Here is a 19,147-nt window from a genome sequence, read left to right as displayed (position 1 = left end):
CCACCCCCACTATTCCCAGTGTCTCCATCTCCTGCATTTTCCTGACCCCCCCCACCCCCACTATTCCCTGTGTCTCCATCTCCTCCATTTTCCTGACCCCCTACCCCCACTATTCCGTGTCTCCATCTCCTGCATTTTCCTGACCCTCCACCCCCACTATTCCCTGTGTCTCCATCTCCTGCATTTTCCTGACCCCCCACCCCCACTATTCCCTGTGTCACCATCTCCTGCATTTTCCTGACCCCCCACCCCCACTATTCCCTGTGTCTCCATCTCCGGCATTTTCCTGACCCCCCCACCCCCACTCTTCCGTGTCACCATCTCCTGCATTTTCCTGACCCTCCACCGCCAGCATTCCCTGTGTCTCCATCTCCTGCATTTTCCTGACCCCCCACCCCCACTATTCCCTGTGTCACCATCTCCTGCATTTTCCTGACCCCCCACCCCCACTATTCCCTGTGTCACCATCTCCTGCATTTTCCTGACCCCCCCACCCCCACTATTCCCTGTGTCACCATCTCCTGCATTTTCCTGACCCCCCCACCCCCACTATTCCCTGTGTCACCATCTCCTGCATTTTCCTGAACCCCCCACCCCCACTATTCCCAGTGTCTCCATCTCCTGCATTTTCCTGACCCCCCCCACCCCCACTATTCCCAGTGTCTCCATCTCCTGCATTTTCCTGACCCCCCCCACCCCCACTATTCCCTGTGTCTCCATCTCCTCCATTTTCCTGACCCCCTACCCCCACTATTCCGTGTCTCCATCTCCTGCATTTTCCTGACCCCCCCCACCCCCACTATTCCCTGTGTCTCCATCTCCTGCATTTTCCTGACCCCCCACCCCCACTATTCCCTGTGTCTCCATCTCCTGCATTTTCCTGACCCCCCCATCCCCACTATTCCCTGTGTCGCCATCTCCGGCATTTTCCTGACCCCCCCACCCCCACTATTCCCTGTGTCGCCATCTCCGGCATTTTCCTGACCCCCCCACCCCCACTATTCCCTGTGTTGCCATCTCCGGCATTTTCCTCTCTCCCCACCCCCACTATTCCGTGTCACCATCTCCTGCATTTTCCTGACCCTCCACCGCCAGCATTCCCTGAGCTGCCACAGACGGAGGGTGGGTGGAGCAAGGCAGAGCCGGGAAAGTGTAGCAGGCTACCTTACAGAGTCAGTGAGGTTACTCCTTCTGAGCCCACTCGCTCTCCTGTCCCTCGGTCCTCACCCACAGCGTGTCTCGGTTGGTTCCTGACCTACGAACACTCCGTCGTAACCGAGTGACGGGTTACGGCCCTACGTGTTTCTCCCCAGCCCGGTTGGTCCTCATTCCACGTTACTGACCAATGCCCCGGTCTCTGTACCTGATGGGTGTAGGGGAACAGCAGTAGAATCAGCTTCTGCGTGACGTATCTTGTGTCGACTGTGAAGAAGTACTTCAGCTTGTTGACGGACACGAACCTGTGCAGCTGTTGCAATAAAGAACAGTGTTACCCTACACCAGGGAGTTGGATTGGAGCTTAAATCATCCTGCTTTTTAGCTTCATCTATGCATACACACTTTGCGACCACTGTCTTGGCAACACCTGCTTGTTAATAGCCAATCACGTGACAGCAACTCAGTGCATAAAAGCACGCAGACGTGGTCAAGAGGTTCAGAGCAAATAATGGGGAAGAAATGATTTCGACTGTGGAATAATTGTTGGTGCCAGACGGGGTGATCTTTCACCCTTTTCTCATTCCCACCCCACTCTTACTGAGGCCATGTGGGTGGAGCTGAGAAACAGGAAAGGTATGACCACATTAATGGGGCTGTATTATAGACCACTCAATAGTCAGCGAGAATTGGAGGAGCAAATCTGCAGAGAGATAGCAGACAACTGCAGGAAACAAAGTTGTGATTGTCGGGGATTTTAATTTTCCACACATTGATTGGGACTCCCATACTGTTAAAGGTCTAGGCGGGTTAGAGTTTGTAAAATGTGTTCAGGAAAGTTTTCTAAATGAATATATAGAGGTACCAACTAGAGAGGATGCAATATTGGATCTCCTATTAGGAAACGAGTTAGGGACAGGTGACGGAAGTGTGTGCGGAGGAACACTTTAGTTCCAGTGATCATAACGCCATTAGTTTCAACTTGATCATGGATAAAGATAGATCTGGTCCTTGGGTTGAGGTTCCAAACTGGGAAAAGGCCAAATTTGAAGAAATGAGGAAGGATCTAAAAAGCATGGATTGGGGCAGGTTGTTCTCTGGCAAGGATGTGATTGGTAAGTGGGAGGCCTTCAAAGGAGAAATTTAGAGAGTGCAGAGTTTGTATGTTCCTGTCAGGATTAAAGGCAAAGTGAATAAGAATAAGGAACCTTGGTTCTCGAGGGATATTGGAACTCTGATAAAGAAGAAGAGAGATGTTTCGCATGTATAGGAAACAGGGAGCGAATAAGGTGCTTGAGGAGTATAAAAAATGCAAAAATACTTAAGAAAGAAATCAGGAGGGCTAAAAGAAGACATGAGGTTGCTTTGGCAGTCAGGGTGAAGGATAATCCTAAGAGCTTCTACAGGTATATTAAGAGCAAAAAGATAGTAAGGGATAAAATTGGTCCTCTTGAAGATCAGAGTGGTCGGCTATGTATGGAACCAAAAGAAATGGGAGAGATATTAATTGGGTATTTTGTGTCTGTATTTACTAAGGAAACTGGCATGGAGTCAATGAAAATAAGGCAAACAAGTAGTGAGGTCATGGAACCTATACAGATTGAAGAGGAGGAGGTGCTTGCTGTCTTGAGGAAAATCAGAGTAGCTAAATCCCCAAAACCTGACAGGGTATTCCCTCGGACCTTGAAGGAGATTAGTGTTGAAATGGGGCCTTGGCAGATATATTTAAAAAGTCGATATCTATGGGTGAGGTGCCGGAGGATTGGAGGACAGCTCATGTTGTTCCGTTGTTTAAAAAAAGCCTCTAAAAGTAATCCAGGAAATTATAGGCTGGTAAGTTTGACGTCAGTAGTAGGTAAATTATTGGAAGGAGTACTAAGAGATAAGATCTACAAGTATTTGAATAGACAGGGACCTATTACGGAGAGTCAACATGGCTTTGTGCGTGATAGGTCATGCTTAACCAATCTATTAGAGTTTCTTGAGGAGGTTACCAGGAAAGTGGATGAAGGGAAGGCAGTGGATGTTGTCTACATGGACTTCAGTGAGGCCTTTGACAAGGTCCTGCATGGGAGGTTAGTTAGGAAGATTCAGTTGCTAGGTATACATGGAGAGGTAGTAAATTGGATTAGACATTAGCTCAATGGGAGAAGTCAAAGAGTGGTCGTGGAGGATTGCTTCTCTGAGTGGAGGCCGTGACTAGTGGTGTGACACAGGGATCGGTGCTGGGTCCACTGTTATCTGTCATCTATATCAATGATCTGGATGATAATGTGGTAAATTGGATCAGCAAATTTGCTGATGATACAAAGATTGGAGGTGTAGTGGACAGTGAGGAAGGATTTCAAAGCTTGCAGAGGGATCTGGACCAGTTGGAGAAATGGGCAGAAAAATGGCAGATGGAGTTTAATGCAGACAAGTGTGAGGTATTGCACTTCGGAAGGACAAACCAAGGTCGAACATACAAGGTAAATGGTAGGACACTGAGGAGTGCAGTAGAACAGAGGGATCTGGGAGTACAGATACATAATTCCCTAAAAGTGGCATCACAGGTGGATAGGGGAGCAAAGAGAGCTTTTGGTACATTGGTCTTTATAAATCAAAGTATTGAGTATAAGAGTTGGAATGTTATGGTGAGGTTGTATAAGGCATTGGTGAGGCCGAATTTGGAGTATTGTGTACAGTTTTGGTCACCAAATTACAGGAAGGATATTAATAAGGTTGAAAGAGTGCGGAGAAAGTTTACAAGGATGTTGCCGGGACTTGAGAAACTGAGTTACAGAGAAAGGTTGGATAGGTTAGGACTTTATTCCCTGGAGCGTAGAAGAATGAGGGGAGATTTGATAGAGGTATATAAAATTATGATGGGTACAGATAGAGTGAATGCAAGCAGGCTTTTTCCACTGAGGCCAGGGGAGAAAAAACCCAGAGGCCATGGGTTAAGGGTGAAGGGGGAAAAGTTTAAAGGGAACACTGGGGGGGGGGCTTCTTCACACAGAGAGTGGTGGGAGTGTGGAATGAGCTGCCAGATGAAGTGGTGAATGCGGGCTCACTTTGACATTTAAGAAAAACTCGTCCAGGTACATGGTTGAGAGGGATTTGTAGGGATATGGCCCAGGTGCAGGTCAGTGGGACTAGACAGAGAAATGGTTCGGCACGGCCAAGAAGGGCCAAAAGGCCTGTTTCTGTGCTGTAATGTTCTATGGTTCTACCCTCATTGGTCTCATCTGCCTATCACCTCCCTCTGGTGCCCCTCCTCCTTCCCTTTCTCCCATGGTCCACTTTCCTCTCTTATCACATTCCTCCTTTGGGTGCCTAAGACTTTCGCACAGGACTGTAATAATTCTATGTATCGCACTGTACTGCTGCCACAAAAAAACGAATTTCCTGACGTGTGTGAGTAATGATAAACCTGATTCTGATCTGGGTCTCTATTGTGGACTGAGAGTGGGAAGGGGGCAGGGAGAGGGGAATCATGGTTGGGAAAAGGGGAAGGGAGAGGGGAGGGAGCGGGAAGCACCAGAGAGACATTCTGTAATGATCAATAAACCAATTGTTCGGAATCTAATGACCTTGCCTGGTGTCTCAGAGTTTTGCACAGAACTGTACATCTGACGGGTTCTGTGTGTCACTCCTTCTCTGCCCCTGTCCCACACCCCTCCCGCGGCACTCCACCCTCACCATTCCCAACATCCTCTGCTCCTGCCAATTTACAAACTCACTCTCCGCTCCACGTTGACAAATACAGGACTGTGCAAAAGTCTTGGGTGTGTGTGACTTTTGCACGGCACTGTATCAATTCCCAGCTCATCACTTCATCCGCACCGCCCTCCCTCCTCAGCTCTCACCAGTCCTGATAAGGGGACTCAGCCCGACACGTCGGCTGTTTATTTCTCTCCGCACCATTCCGTCTGTTGCAATGCTTCTGCTGTTGCAGAAAAAAAGCACACTGTGTAGTAATGAGCAGGTATTTACACATAAACAAGCTGTTCCATCCCTTCGAGCCACGTTGCCCTGTGACTCCTGATTTAATACCAGCCGAATGACAGGGTCAACAGCAATCATGTACTAATCAATATGCCTTTGGACTGTGGGAGGAGACCCAGGGAAGACCCGTGCATTCCACGGGGAGAACGCAGACTCCTAACAGATGATGTGAGTATGACGTTCTGAACACCAACGTCACTGCCTGTGGTAACGTCATGCCAGACGTGGCACTTGTGCCCTGGGCATGGACGACAGTCACAATGAACATGAAAATCCAGGAGGGGGTTGCACCTACCTCTTTATGGACGATATCTTTCCCCTGGCTGGCTATCGTGGTGCCGTAGGCCATAGCGACGTTGGCCACAGGCTCGCCAAGGAAGTTATTGATTGGAAGCCCCATTTCGATGCCTTGGACAGTGTAGCCAGCGGGCTGGGAGGCGCTGGTGTCATCGAAGAGCTGGTTGGGGTCCATCGCGTTGGGGTTTGATCCGCGCAGCCTCTGCTTGGGAGCTGGAAAGGAAAGCAGACGGCCCTGTCGTCAGGAGATGCAGCAAACTCGATCAGCCGCTCCTGCAGCGGTGCCCCCGTGCTCAGAGCCAGGAGGGACGAGCAGCACGCACACACAAAACGCTGGAGGAACTCGGCAGGTCAGGATGCATCCACGGAGAAGACCCATCATCCGGACGGGAAAAGGAAGCGGAATCAGAGATGGGGGGGGAAGTCGAGTCCAGCAGAGGGAAACCGTGGGTACCAAGTGAGAAGCTGGGGGCTGACAGGTGGAGAGGGGCTGCAGGAGGGGAGAGCGGCAGGTGGGCGAGGAGGGAGGAGCCGGGATAGGGAGAGAAGGGGAAGGAGGGCAGACATTTTAAGCCCTCCTGTCAGTGGGTGATGCTCTGAAGTTTGCAGAGACTGTGACACCGCTGGTTCTGCGCCGACAGATCGCAGCAGACCCATTACTCACTCAGCCTGACTGCAACGTCTCCGGAATAACGAGCAGAATTGGGCTCTGGGAGAGGGTACAAATTCCTGATGGACAGCGGCAGGGAGTTGATCTTACCGCTGGCATGATGCCATGCTGACCCGCCACGCAACAGGGCCATGCACAAGCCGCCAGGCAACTCATACAGTGTTGTCAATGTCCCTAATGTATCTGTCTCTACACGACCCCTGGCAGGACGTTCCACACACCCCCCACTTACCCCCGATCACCCTATATGTCCCTAATGTATCTGTCTCTACACCTCCCCTGGCAGGACGTTCCACACACCCCCCACTTACCCCCGATCACTCTAAATGTCCCTAATGTATCTGTCTCTACACCACCCCTGGCAGGGCGTTCCACACACCCCCCACTTACCCCCGATCACCCTATATGTCCCTAATGTATCTGTCTCTACACCTCCCCTGGCAGGACGTTCCACACACCCCCCACTTACCCCCGATCACTCTAAATGTCCCTAATGTATCTGTCTCTACACCACCCCTGGCAGGGCGTTCCACACACCCCCCACTTACCCCCGATCACCCTATATGTCCCTAATGTATCTGTCTCTACACCAACCCTGGCAGGACGTTCCACACACCCACCACTTACCCCGATCACCTTAAATGTCCCTTATGTATCTGTCTCTACACCACCCCTGGCAGGACGTTCCACACACCCACCACTTACCCCCGATCACCCTATATGTCCCTAATGTATCTGTCTCTACACCACCCCTGGCAGGGTGTTCCACACACCCCCCACTTACCCCCGATCACCCTATATGTCCCTAATGTATCTGTCTCTACACCAACCCTGGCAGGACGTTCCACACACCCACCACTTACCCCGATCACCTTAAATGTCCCTTATGTATCTGTCTCTACACCACCCCTGGCAGGACGTTCCACACACCCACCACTTACCCCGATCACCTTAAATGTCCCTAATGTATCGGTCTCTACACCACCCCTGGCAGGACGTTCCACACACCCCCCACTTACCCCGATCACCTTAAATGTCCCTAATGTATCTGTCTCTACACCACCCCCGGCAGGACGTTCCACACACCCCCCACTTACCCCGATCACCTTAAATGTCCCTAATGTATCTGTCTCTATACCACCCCTGGCAGGACGTTCCACACACCCCCCACGTACCCCCGATCACCTTAAATGTCCCTAATGTATCTGTCTCTACACCATCCCTGGCAGGACGTTCCACACACCCCCCACTTACCCCCGATCACCTTAAATGTCCCTAATGTATCTGTCTCTACACCACCCCTGGCAGGACGTTCCACACACCCCCCACTTACCCCCGATCACTCTAAATGTCCCTAATGTATCTGTCTCTACACCACCCCTGGCAGGACGTTCCACACACCCCCCACTTACCCCCGATCACCTTAAATGTCCCTAATGTATCTGTCTCTACACCACCCCGGCAGGACGTTCCACACACCCACCACTTACCCCCGATCTCCTAAAATGTCCTTAATGTATCTGTCTCTACACCACCCCTGGCAGGACGTTCCACACACCCCCCACTTATCACCGATCACCTTAAATGTCCCTAATGTATCTGTCTCCACACCACCCCTGGCAGGACGTTCCACACACCCACCACTTACCTCCGATCAGAGATTGTCTGTCTGGCGTCAGAGCTCACGTAACCAGGACTTGTGATCTGCACTGGCTGCTCGTACGACACTCACTCACTAAGCCTATTTTCACAAAATATGCTCTAATCCAGACAGCATCCTGGTGAATCTCCTCTGCACCCTCTCTAATCCAGACAGCATCCTGGTAAATCTCCTCTGCATCCTCTCTAATCCAGGCAGCATCCTGGTGAATCTCCTCTGCACATTCTCTAATCCAGACGGCATCCTGGTGAATCTCCTCTGCACCCTCTGTAATCCAGACAGCATCCTGGTAAATCTCCTCTGCACCCTCTGTAATCCAGAAAGCATCCTGGTGAATCTCCTCTGCACCCTCTGTAATCCAGGCAGCATCCTGGTGAATCTCCTCTGCACCCTCTCTAATCCAGGCAGCATCCTGGTGAATCTCCTCTGCACCCTCTCTAATCCAGACAGCATCCTGGTGAATCTCCTCTGCACCCTCTCTAATCCAGACAGCATCCTGGTGAATCTCCTCTGCACCCTCTCTAATCCAGACAGCATCCTGGTGAATCTCCTCTGCACCCTCTCTAATCCAGACAGCATCCTGGTGAATCTCCTCTGCACCCTCTCTAATCCAGACAGCATCCTGGTGAATCTCCTCTGCACCCTCTCTAATCCAGACAGCATCCTGGTGAATCTCCTCTGCACCCTCTCTAATCCAGGCAGCATCCTGGTGAATCTCCTCTGCACCCTCTCTAATCCAGACAGCATCCTGGTGAATCTCCTCTGCACCCTCTCTAATCCAGACAGCATCCTGGTGAATCTCCTCTGCACCCTCTCTAATCCAAACAGCATCCTGGTAAATCTCCTCTGCATCCTCTCTTATCCAGACAGCATCCTGGTGAATCTCCTCTGCATCCTCTCTTATCCAGACAGCATCCGGGTGAATCTCCTCTGCACCCTCTCTAATCCAGACAGCATCCTGGCAAATCCACTCTGCACCCTCTCTGATCCAGGCAGCATCCTGGTAAATCTCCTCTGCACCCTCTCTAATCCAGACAGCATCCTGATGAATCCACTCTGCACCCTCTCTAATCCAGACAGCATCCTGGTGAATCTCCTCTGCACCCTGTCTAATCCAGACAGCATCCTGTTGAATCTCCTCTGAACCCTCTCTAATCCAGGCAGCATCCTGGTGAATCTCCTCTGCAACCTCTCTAATCCAGGCAGCATCCTGGTAAATCTCCTCTGCACCCTCTCTAATCCAGATAGCATCCTGGAGAATCCGCTCTGCACCCTCTCTAATCCAGACAGCATCCTGGTGAATCCGCTCTGCACCCTCTCTAATCCAGACAGCATCCTGGAGAATCCACTCTGCACCCTCTCTAATCCAGACAGCATCCTGGTGAATCCGCTCTGCACCCTCTCTAATCCAGACAGCATCCTGGTGAATCTCCTCTGCACCCTCTCTAATCCAGACAGCATCCTGGTGAATCTCCTCTGCATCCTCTCTTATCCAGACAGCATCCTGGTGAATCAACTCTGCATCCTCTCTTATCCAGACAGCATCCGGGTGAATCTCCTCTGCACCCTCTCTAATCCAGGCAGCATCCTGGTGAATCCGCTCTGCACCCTCTCTAATCCAGACAGCATCCTGGTAAATCTCCTCTGCATCCTCTCTTATCCAGACAGCATCCTGGTGAATCTCCTCTGCACCCTCTCTAATCCAGGCAGCATCCTGGTAAATCTCCTCTGCACCCTCTCTGATCCAGGCAGCATCCTGATGAATCCACTCTGCACCCTCTCTAATCCAGACAGCATCCTGGTAAATTTCCTCTGCATCCTCTCTAATCCAGGCAGCATCCTGGTAAATCTCCTCTGCACCCTCTCTGATCCAGGCAGCATCCTGGTAAATCTCCTCTGCACCCTCTCTAATCCAGACAGCATCCTGATGAATCCACTCTGCACCCTCTCTAATCCAGACAGCATCCTGGTGAATCTCCTCAGCACCCTCTCTAATCCAGACAGCATCCTGTTGAATCTCCTCTGAACCCTCTCTGATCCAGGCAGCATCCTGGTAAATCTCCTCTGCACCCTCTCTAATCCAGACAGCATCCTGATGAATCCACTCTGCACCCTCTCTAATCCAGACAGCATCCTGCTGAATCTCCTCTGCACCCTCTCTAATCCAGGCAGCATCCTGGTGAATCCGCTCTGCACCCTCTCTAATCCAGACAGCATCCTGGTAAATCTCCTCTGCATCCTCTCTTATCCAGACAGCATCCTGGTGAATCTCCTCTGCACCCTCTCTAATCCAGGCAGCATCCTGGTAAATCTCCTCTGCACCCTCTCTGATCCAGGCAGCATCCTGATGAATCCACTCTGCACCCTCTCTAATCCAGGCAGCATCCTGGTAAATCTCCTCTGCACCCTCTCTAATCCAGACAACATCCTGGTGAATCTCCTCTGCACCCTCTCTAATCCAGATAGCATCCTGGAGAATCCGCTCTGCACCCTCTCTAATCCAGACAGCATCCTGGTGAATCCGCTCTGCACCCTCTCTAATCCAGACAGCATCCTAGTGAATCTCCTATGCACCCTCTCTAATCCATACAGCATCCTGTTGAATCTCCTCTGAACCCTCTCTAATCCAGGCAGCATCCTGGTGAATCTCCTCTGCAACCTCTCTAATCCAGGCAGCATCCTGGTAAATCTCCTCTGCACCCTCTCTAATCCAGACAACATCCTGGTGAATCTCCTCTGCACCCTCTCTAATCCAGATAGCATCCTGGTGAATCTCCTCTGCAACCTCTCTAATCCAGGCAGCATCCTGGTAAATCTCCTCTGCACCCTCTCTAATCCAGACAACATCCTGGTGAATCTCCTCTGCACCCTCTCTAATCCAGATAGCATCCTGGAGAATCCGCTCTGCACCCTCTCTAATCCAGACAGCATCCTGGTGAATCCGCTCTGCACCCTCTCTAATCCAGACAGCATCCTAGTGAATCTCCTATGCACCCTCGCTAATCCAGACAGCATCCTGGTGAATCTCCTATGCACCCTCTCTAATCCAGGCAGCATCCTGGTGAATCTCCTCTGCATCCTCTCCAATCCAGGCAGCATCCTGGTGAATCTCCTCTGCACCCTCTCTAATCCACACAGCTTCCTGGTGAATCTCCTATGCACCCTCTCTAATCCAGACAGCATCCTGCTAAATCTCCTCTGCACCCTCTCTAATCCAGACGGCATCCTGGTGAATCTCCTCTGCATCCTCTCTTATCCAGACAGCATCCTGGTAAATTTCCTCTGCACCCTCTCTAATCCAGACAGCATCCTGGTAAATCTCCTCTGCACCCTCTCTAATCCATACAGCATCCTGGTGAATCTCCTCTGCACCCTCTCTAATCCAGACAGCATCCTGGTGAATCTCCTCTGCACCCTCTCTATTCCAGACAGCATCCTGGTGAATCTCCTCTGCACCCTCTCTAATCCACACAGCATCCTGGTGAATCTCCTATGCACCCTCTCTAATCCAGACGGCATCCTGCTAAATCTCCTCTGCACCCTCTCTAATCCAGACGGCATCCTGGTGAATCTCCTCTGCATCCTCTCTTATCCAGACAGCATCCTGGTAAATTTCCTCTGCACCCTCTCTAATCCAGGCAGCATCCTGGTAAATCTCCTCTGCACCCTCTCTAATCCATACAGCATCCTGGTGAATCTCCTCTGCACCCTCTCTAATCCAGACAGCATCCTGGTGAATCTCCTCTGCACCCTCTCTAATCCAGACAGCATCCTGGTGAATCCGCTCTGCACCCTCTCTAATCCAGGCAGCATCCTGGTAAATCTCCTCTGTACCCTCTCTAATCCATACAGCATCCTGGTGAATCTCCTCTGCACCCTCTCTAATCCAGACAGCATCCTGGTGAATCTCCTCTGCACCCTCTCTAATCCAGACAGCATCCTGGTGAATCCGCTCTGCACCCTCTCTAATCCAGACAGCATCCTGGTGAATCTCCTCTGCATCCTCTCTAATCCAGACAGCATCCTGGTAAATTTCCTCTGCATCTTCTCTAATCCAGGCAGCATCCTGGTAAATCTCCTCTGCATCCTCTCTTATCCAGACAGCATCCTGGTAAATCTCCTCTGCACCCTCTCTGATCCAGGCAGCATCCTGGTAAATCTCCTCTGCACCCTCTCTAATACAGACAGCATCCTGATGAATCCACTCTGCACCCTCTCTAATCCAGACAGCATCCTGGTGAATCTCCTCAGCACCCTCTCTAATCCAGACAGCATCCTGTTGAATCTCCTCTGAACCCTCTCTGATCCAGGCAGCATCCTGGTAAATCTCCTCTGCACCCTCTCTAATCCAGACAGCATCCTGATGAATCCACTCTGCACCCTCTCTAATCCAGACAGCATCCTGCTGAATCTCCTCTGCACCCTCTCTAATCCAGACAGCATCCTGTTGAATCTCCTCTGAACCCTCTCTAATCCAGGCAGCATCCTGGTGAATCTCCTCTGCAACCTCTCTAATCCAGGCAGCATCCTGGTAAATCTCCTCTGCACCCTCTCTAATCCAGACAACATCCTGGTGAATCTCCTCTGCACCCTCTCTAATCCAGATAGCATCCTGGAGAATCCGCTCTGCACCCTCTCTAATCCAGACAGCATCCTGGTGAATCCGCTCTGCACCCTCTCTAATCCAGACAGCATCCTAGTGAATCTCCTATGCACCCTCTCTAATCCATACAGCATCCTGTTGAATCTCCTCTGAACCCTCTCTAATCCAGGCAGCATCCTGGTGAATCTCCTCTGCAACCTCTCTAATCCAGGCAGCATCCTGGTAAATCTCCTCTGCACCCTCTCTAATCCAGACAACATCCTGGTGAATCTCCTCTGCACCCTCTCTAATCCAGATAGCATCCTGGTGAATCTCCTCTGCAACCTCTCTAATCCAGGCAGCATCCTGGTAAATCTCCTCTGCACCCTCTCTAATCCAGACAACATCCTGGTGAATCTCCTCTGCACCCTCTCTAATCCAGATAGCATCCTGGAGAATCCGCTCTGCACCCTCTCTAATCCAGACAGCATCCTGGTGAATCCGCTCTGCACCCTCTCTAATCCAGACAGCATCCTAGTGAATCTCCTATGCACCCTCTCTAATCCAGACAGCATCCTGGTGAATCTCCTCTGCATCCTCTCCAATCCAGGCAGCATCCTGGTGAATCTCCTCTGCACCCTCTCTAATCCACACAGCTTCCTGGTGAATCTCCTATGCACCCTCTCTAATCCAGACGGCATCCTGCTAAATCTCCTCTGCACCCTCTCTAATCCAGACGGCATCCTGGTGAATCTCCTCTGCATCCTCTCTTATCCAGACAGCATCCTGGTAAATTTCCTCTGCACCCTCTCTAATCCAGGCAGCATCCTGGTAAATCTCCTCTGCACCCTCTCTAATCCATACAGCATCCTGGTGAATCTCCTCTGCACCCTCTCTAATCCAGACAGCATCCTGGTGAATCTCCTCTGCACCCTCTCTAATCCAGACAGCATCCTGGTGAATCTGCTCTGCACCCTCTCTAATCCAGGCAGCATCCTGGTAAATCTCCTCTGTACCCTCTCTAATCCATACAGCATCCTGGTGAATCTCCTCTGCACCCTCTCTAATCCAGACAGCATCCTGGTGAATCCGCTCTGCACCCTCTCTAATCCAGACAGCATCCTAGTGAATCTCCTATGCACCCTCTCTAATCCAGACAGCATCCTGGTGAATCTCCTATGCACCCTCTCTAATCCAGGCAGCATCCTGGTGAATCTCCTCTGCATCCTCTCCAATCCAGGCAGCATCCTGGTGAATCTCCTCTGCACCCTCTCTAATCCACACAGCATCCTGGTGAATCTCCTATGCACCCTCTCTAATCCAGACGGCATCCTGCTAAATCTCCTCTGCACCCTCTCTAATCCAGACGGCATCCTGGTGAATCTCCTCTGCATCCTCTCTTATCCAGACAGCATCCTGGTAAATTTCCTCTGCACCCTCTCTAATCCAGGCAGCATCCTGGTAAATCTCCTCTGCACCCTCTCTAATCCATACAGCATCCTGGTGAATCTCCTCTGCACCCTCTCTAATCCAGACAGCATCCTGGTGAATCTCCTCTGCACCCTCTCTAATCCAGACAGCATCCTGGTGAATCCGCTCTGCACCCTCTCTAATCCAGGCAGCATCCTGGTAAATCTCCTCTGTACCCTCTCTAATCCATACAGCATCCTGGTGAATCTCCTCTGCACCCTCTCTAATCCAGACAGCATCCTGGTGAATCTCCTCTGCACCCTCTCTAATCCAGACAGCATCCTGGTGAATCCGCTCTGCACCCTCTCTAATCCAGACAGCATCCTGGTGAATCTCCTCTGCATCCTCTCTAATCCAGACAGCATCCTGGTAAATTTCCTCTGCATCTTCTCTAATCCAGGCAGCATCCTGGTAAATCTCCTCTGCATCCTCTCTTATCCAGACAGCATCCTGGTAAATTTCCTCTGCATCCTCTCTAATCCAGGCAGCATCCTGGTAAATCTCCTCTGCACCCTCTCTAATCCAGACAGCATCCTGGTGAAACTCCTCTGAACCCTCTCTAATCCAGGCAGCATCCTGGTGAATCTCCTCTGCAACCTCTCTAATCCAGGCAGCATCCTGGTAAATCTCCTCTGCACCCTCTCTAATCCAGGCAGCATCCTGGTGAATCTCCTCTGCACCCTCTCTAATCCACACAGCATCCTGGTGAATCTCCTATGCACCCTCTCTAATCCAGACAGCATCCTGGTAAATCTCCTCTGCATCCTCTCTAATCCAGGCAGCATCCTGGTGAATCTCCTCTGCACATTCTCTAATCCAGACGGCATCCTGGTGAATCTCCTCTGCACCCTCTGTAATCCAGACAGCATCCTGGTAAATCTCCTCTGCACCCTCTGTAATCCAGAAAGCATCCTGGTGAATCTCCTCTGCACCCTCTGTAATCCAGGCAGCATCCTGGTGAATCTCCTCTGCACCCTCTCTAATCCAGGCAGCATCCTGGTGAATCTCCTCTGCACCCTCTCTAATCCAGACAGCATCCTGGTGAATCTCCTCTGCACCCTCTCTAATCCAGACAGCATCCTGGTGAATCTCCTCTGCACCCTCTCTAATCCAGACAGCATCCTGGTGAATCTCCTCTGCACCCTCTCTAATCCAGACAGCATCCTGGTGAATCTCCTCTGCACCCTCTCTAATCCAGACAGCATCCTGGTGAATCTCCTCTGCACCCTCTCTAATCCAGACAGCATCCTGGTGAATCTCCTCTGCACCCTCTCTAATCCAGGCAGCATCCTGGTGAATCTCCTCTGCACCCTCTCTAATCCAGACAGCATCCTGGTGAATCTCCTCTGCACCCTCTCTAATCCAGACAGCATCCTGGTGAATCTCCTCTGCACCCTCTCTAATCCAAACAGCATCCTGGTAAATCTCCTCTGCATCCTCTCTTATCCAGACAGCATCCTGGTGAATCTCCTCTGCATCCTCTCTTATCCAGACAGCATCCGGGTGAATCTCCTCTGCACCCTCTCTAATCCAGACAGCATCCTGGTAAATCCACTCTGCACCCTCTCTGATCCAGGCAGCATCCTGGTAAATCTCCTCTGCACCCTCTCTAATCCAGACAGCATCCTGATGAATCCACTCTGCACCCTCTCTAATCCAGACAGCATCCTGGTGAATCTCCTCTGCACCCTGTCTAATCCAGACAGCATCCTGTTGAATCTCCTCTGAACCCTCTCTAATCCAGGCAGCATCCTGGTGAATCTCCTCTGCAACCTCTCTAATCCAGGCAGCATCCTGGTAAATCTCCTCTGCACCCTCTCTAATCCAGATAGCATCCTGGAGAATCCGCTCTGCACCCTCTCTAATCCAGACAGCATCCTGGTGAATCCGCTCTGCACCCTCTCTAATCCAGACAGCATCCTGGAGAATCCACTCTGCACCCTCTCTAATCCAGACAGCATCCTGGTGAATCCGCTCTGCACCCTCTCTAATCCAGACAGCATCCTGGTGAATCTCCTCTGCACCCTCTCTAATCCAGACAGCATCCTGGTGAATCTCCTCTGCATCCTCTCTTATCCAGACAGCATCCTGGTGAATCAACTCTGCATCCTCTCTTATCCAGACAGCATCCGGGTGAATCTCCTCTGCACCCTCTCTAATCCAGGCAGCATCCTGGTGAATCCGCTCTGCACCCTCTCTAATCCAGACAGCATCCTGGTAAATCTCCTCTGCATCCTCTCTTATCCAGACAGCATCCTGGTGAATCTCCTCTGCACCCTCTCTAATCCAGGCAGCATCCTGGTAAATCTCCTCTGCACCCTCTCTGATCCAGGCAGCATCCTGGTAAATCTCCTCTGTACCCTCTCTAATCCATACAGCATCCTGGTGAATCTCCTCTGCACCCTCTCTAATCCAGACAGCATCCTGGTGAATCTCCTCTGCACCCTCTCTAATCCAGACAGCATCCTGGTGAATCCGCTCTGCACCCTCTCTAATCCAGACAGCATCCTGGTGAATCTCCTCTGCATCCTCTCTAATCCAGACAGCATCCTGGTAAATTTCCTCTGCATCTTCTCTAATCCAGGCAGCATCCTGGTAAATCTCCTCTGCATCCTCTCTTATCCAGACAGCATCCTGGTAAATTTCCTCTGCATCCTCTCTAATCCAGGCAGCATCCTGGTAAATCTCCTCTGCACCCTCTCTAATCCAGACAGCATCCTGGTGAATCTCCTCTGAACCCTCTCTAATCCAGGCAGCATCCTGGTGAATCTCCTCTGCAACCTCTCTAATCCAGGCAGCATCCTGGTAAATCTCCTCTGCACCCTCTCTAATCCAGGAAGCATCGTGGTGAATCTCCTCTGCACCCTCTCTAATCCAGACAGCATCCTGGTAAATCTCCTCTGCATCCTCTCTTTTCCAGACAGCATCCTGGTAAATTTCCTCTGCACCCTCTCTAATCCAGGCAGCATCCTGTTGAATCTCCTCTGCACCCTCTCTTATCCAGGCAGCATCCTGGTGAATCTCCTCTGCACCCTCTCTAATCCAGGCAGCATCCTGGTGAATCTCCTCTGCACCCTCTCTAATCCAGGCAGCATCCTGGTGAATCTCCTCTGCGCCCTCTCCGAAGACAATCATAACTGAACACAATACTCCGAGTGTAGTCAGACCTGGGTTTTACGGAGCAGTCACATCACTTTGCAACTCTTGAACTCGATGATGAGACCCACACACCTACATTTACTTTCACCCAAATCATCCTTCATCACCTATAACTGGTTCATTGATCAATACAGAACGTCTCTCTGGTGCTTCCCGCTCCCTCCCCTCTCCCTTCCCCTTTTCCCAACCATGATTCCCCTCTCCCTGCCCCCTTCCCACTCTCAGTCCACAATAGAGACCCAGATCAGAATCAGGTTTATCATCACTCACATACGTCATGAAAGTTGTTTTATCTCCTATGTTCCTTTTCCTATGCTCCACCCCTCTCCCTGCCAGCTCCGCAGCCTCACCCTCTCCCTATTCCCCTCCTGTGTCCCCGACCCACCCCCATCTTCCCTCTATCCCTGTCCCACCTCCTGTGTCCCCTTTCTGACCCCTCTCCCCTCCTGTGCCTCCCTAATCCCCCACCCGTGTCCCCTTCTCTCCCCTTCCTATGCCCCCTCCCTGTTCCCTCTCCTGTATCCCCTTTCCCTCTCCTCTCTTGTGTCCCCCTCCCCCTCCTGTGACAACCTCCCTCCCTCTTCCCAGGATCCTTTCCTTCCCCCACCTCATTCCCCTTTCCCCCACCCATTCCCCTATGTCCCCTTCCCTCCCCGTCACATTCCCCCCTTGACTCTTTCCATCCCCTCCCTTCCCCGTTACCCCCATGGCCTCTCCTCCCCATTCCATGACCCCTTTCCTCCTAACCCTGCTCCCCTCTCTTGTGACCCATTCCTTCTCCCTCACCTACGACCAATTCCAGCCTCCCCGATCCCCCCTACAGCTGGCACCTTCCCTCCTCCCTACACCCCCTCCCTGCTCCCCTCATCTATGACCTCTCCCCAGGTCCCCCCACCATTGATCCCTTTCCCCTCCCTCTGTTCCCCTCACTATTAACTCCTTTCTACTTCCCCTCTGCTCCCTTCACCCATGACCCCTACCCCCCTCCCTGTTCCCCTTCACCCATGACCCCTACCCCCCTCCCTGTTCCCCTTCACCCATGACCCCTACCCCCCTCCCTGTTCCCCTTCACCCATGACCCCTACCCCCCTACCTGTTCCCCTTCACCCATGACCCCTACCCCCTCCCTGTTCCCCTTCACCCATGACCCCTATCCCCCTCCCTGTTCCCCTTCACCTATGACCTCCCCCCAAGTCCCCTCACCAATGACCCTACCCCCTCCCTGTTCCCCTCACCCATGACCCCTATCCCCCTCCCTGTTCCCCTCACCAATGACCCCTATCCCCCTCCCTGTTCCCCTCACCAATGACCCTACCCCCTCCCTGTTCCCCTTCACCCATGACCCTATCCCCCTCCCTGTTCCCCTCACCAATGACCCCTATCCCCTTCCCTGTTCCCCTCACCAATGACCCTACCCCCTCCCCTACCCCCCTCTCTGCCCCCTCCCGGAGGACACTCACGCTGCCGGTAGGCGCCGTGCTGAGCCATGATGCCCCCCGGTCGACCTGCGAGCGCTCCGTCCGCGACCGCTCAACCAACCCTGACCCCGCGGCCAAAGCTCCCGCCCCTCCCTCCCTCCCTTTATAAGGGAACCCGACACGCCGTCTCTCTATTGGTCGCCACCCACGTCCGTCCGCGACCGCTCAACCAACCCTGACCCCGCGGCCAAAGCTCCCGCCCCTCCCTCCCTCCCTCCCTTTATAAGGGAACCCGGCACGCCGTCTCTCTATTGGTCGCCACCCACGTCCGTCCGCGACCGCTCAACCAACCCTGACCCCGCGGCCAAAGCTCCCGCCCCTCCCTCCCTCCCTTTATAAGGGAACCCGACACGCCGTCTCTCTATTGGTCGCCACCCACGTCCGTCCGCGACCGCTCAACCAACCCTGACCCCGCGGCCAAAGCTCCCGCCCCTCCCTCCCTCCCTTTATAAGGGAACCCGGCACGCCGTCTCTCTATTGGTCGCCACCCACGTCCGTCCGCGACCGCTCAACCAACCCTGACCCCGCGGCCAAAGCTCCCGCCCCTCCCTCCCTCCCTTTATAAGGGAACCCGGCACGCCGTCTCTCTATTGGTCGCCATCCACGTCCGTCCGCGACCGCTCAACCAACCCTGACCCTGCGGCGTAAGCTCCCGCCCCCCTCCCTCCATCCCTTTATCAGGGAACCCG

The 19,147-nt window shown here is 52.4% G+C and overlaps 1 protein-coding gene across 1 annotated transcript; it reads right to left on the bottom strand.

Moving 5' to 3' along the window:
* Positions 1-1,031: 1,031 nt before the first annotated feature.
* LOC132387694 (protein YIF1A-like) lies at positions 1,032-18,537 on the bottom strand. The gene is made up of 3 exons (XM_059960057.1): positions 18,441-18,537; positions 5,438-5,652; positions 1,032-1,468 (listed from the first exon to the last, which is right to left on the bottom strand). Exons 1-3 carry the CDS (start codon positions 18,466-18,468, stop codon positions 1,256-1,258), a joined length of 456 nt encoding a protein of 151 aa, XP_059816040.1. The 5' UTR covers positions 18,469-18,537; the 3' UTR covers positions 1,032-1,255.
* Positions 18,538-19,147: the final 610 nt, after the last annotated feature.

The sequence above is a fragment of the Hypanus sabinus genome, unplaced genomic scaffold, assembly GCF_030144855.1.
Source record: "Hypanus sabinus isolate sHypSab1 unplaced genomic scaffold, sHypSab1.hap1 scaffold_2099, whole genome shotgun sequence".
Lineage (NCBI taxonomy): Eukaryota > Metazoa > Chordata > Chondrichthyes > Myliobatiformes > Dasyatidae > Hypanus > Hypanus sabinus.
Note: the sequence above shows the minus strand (reverse complement) of the source record. Positions and strands in the feature narration are given on the sequence as shown.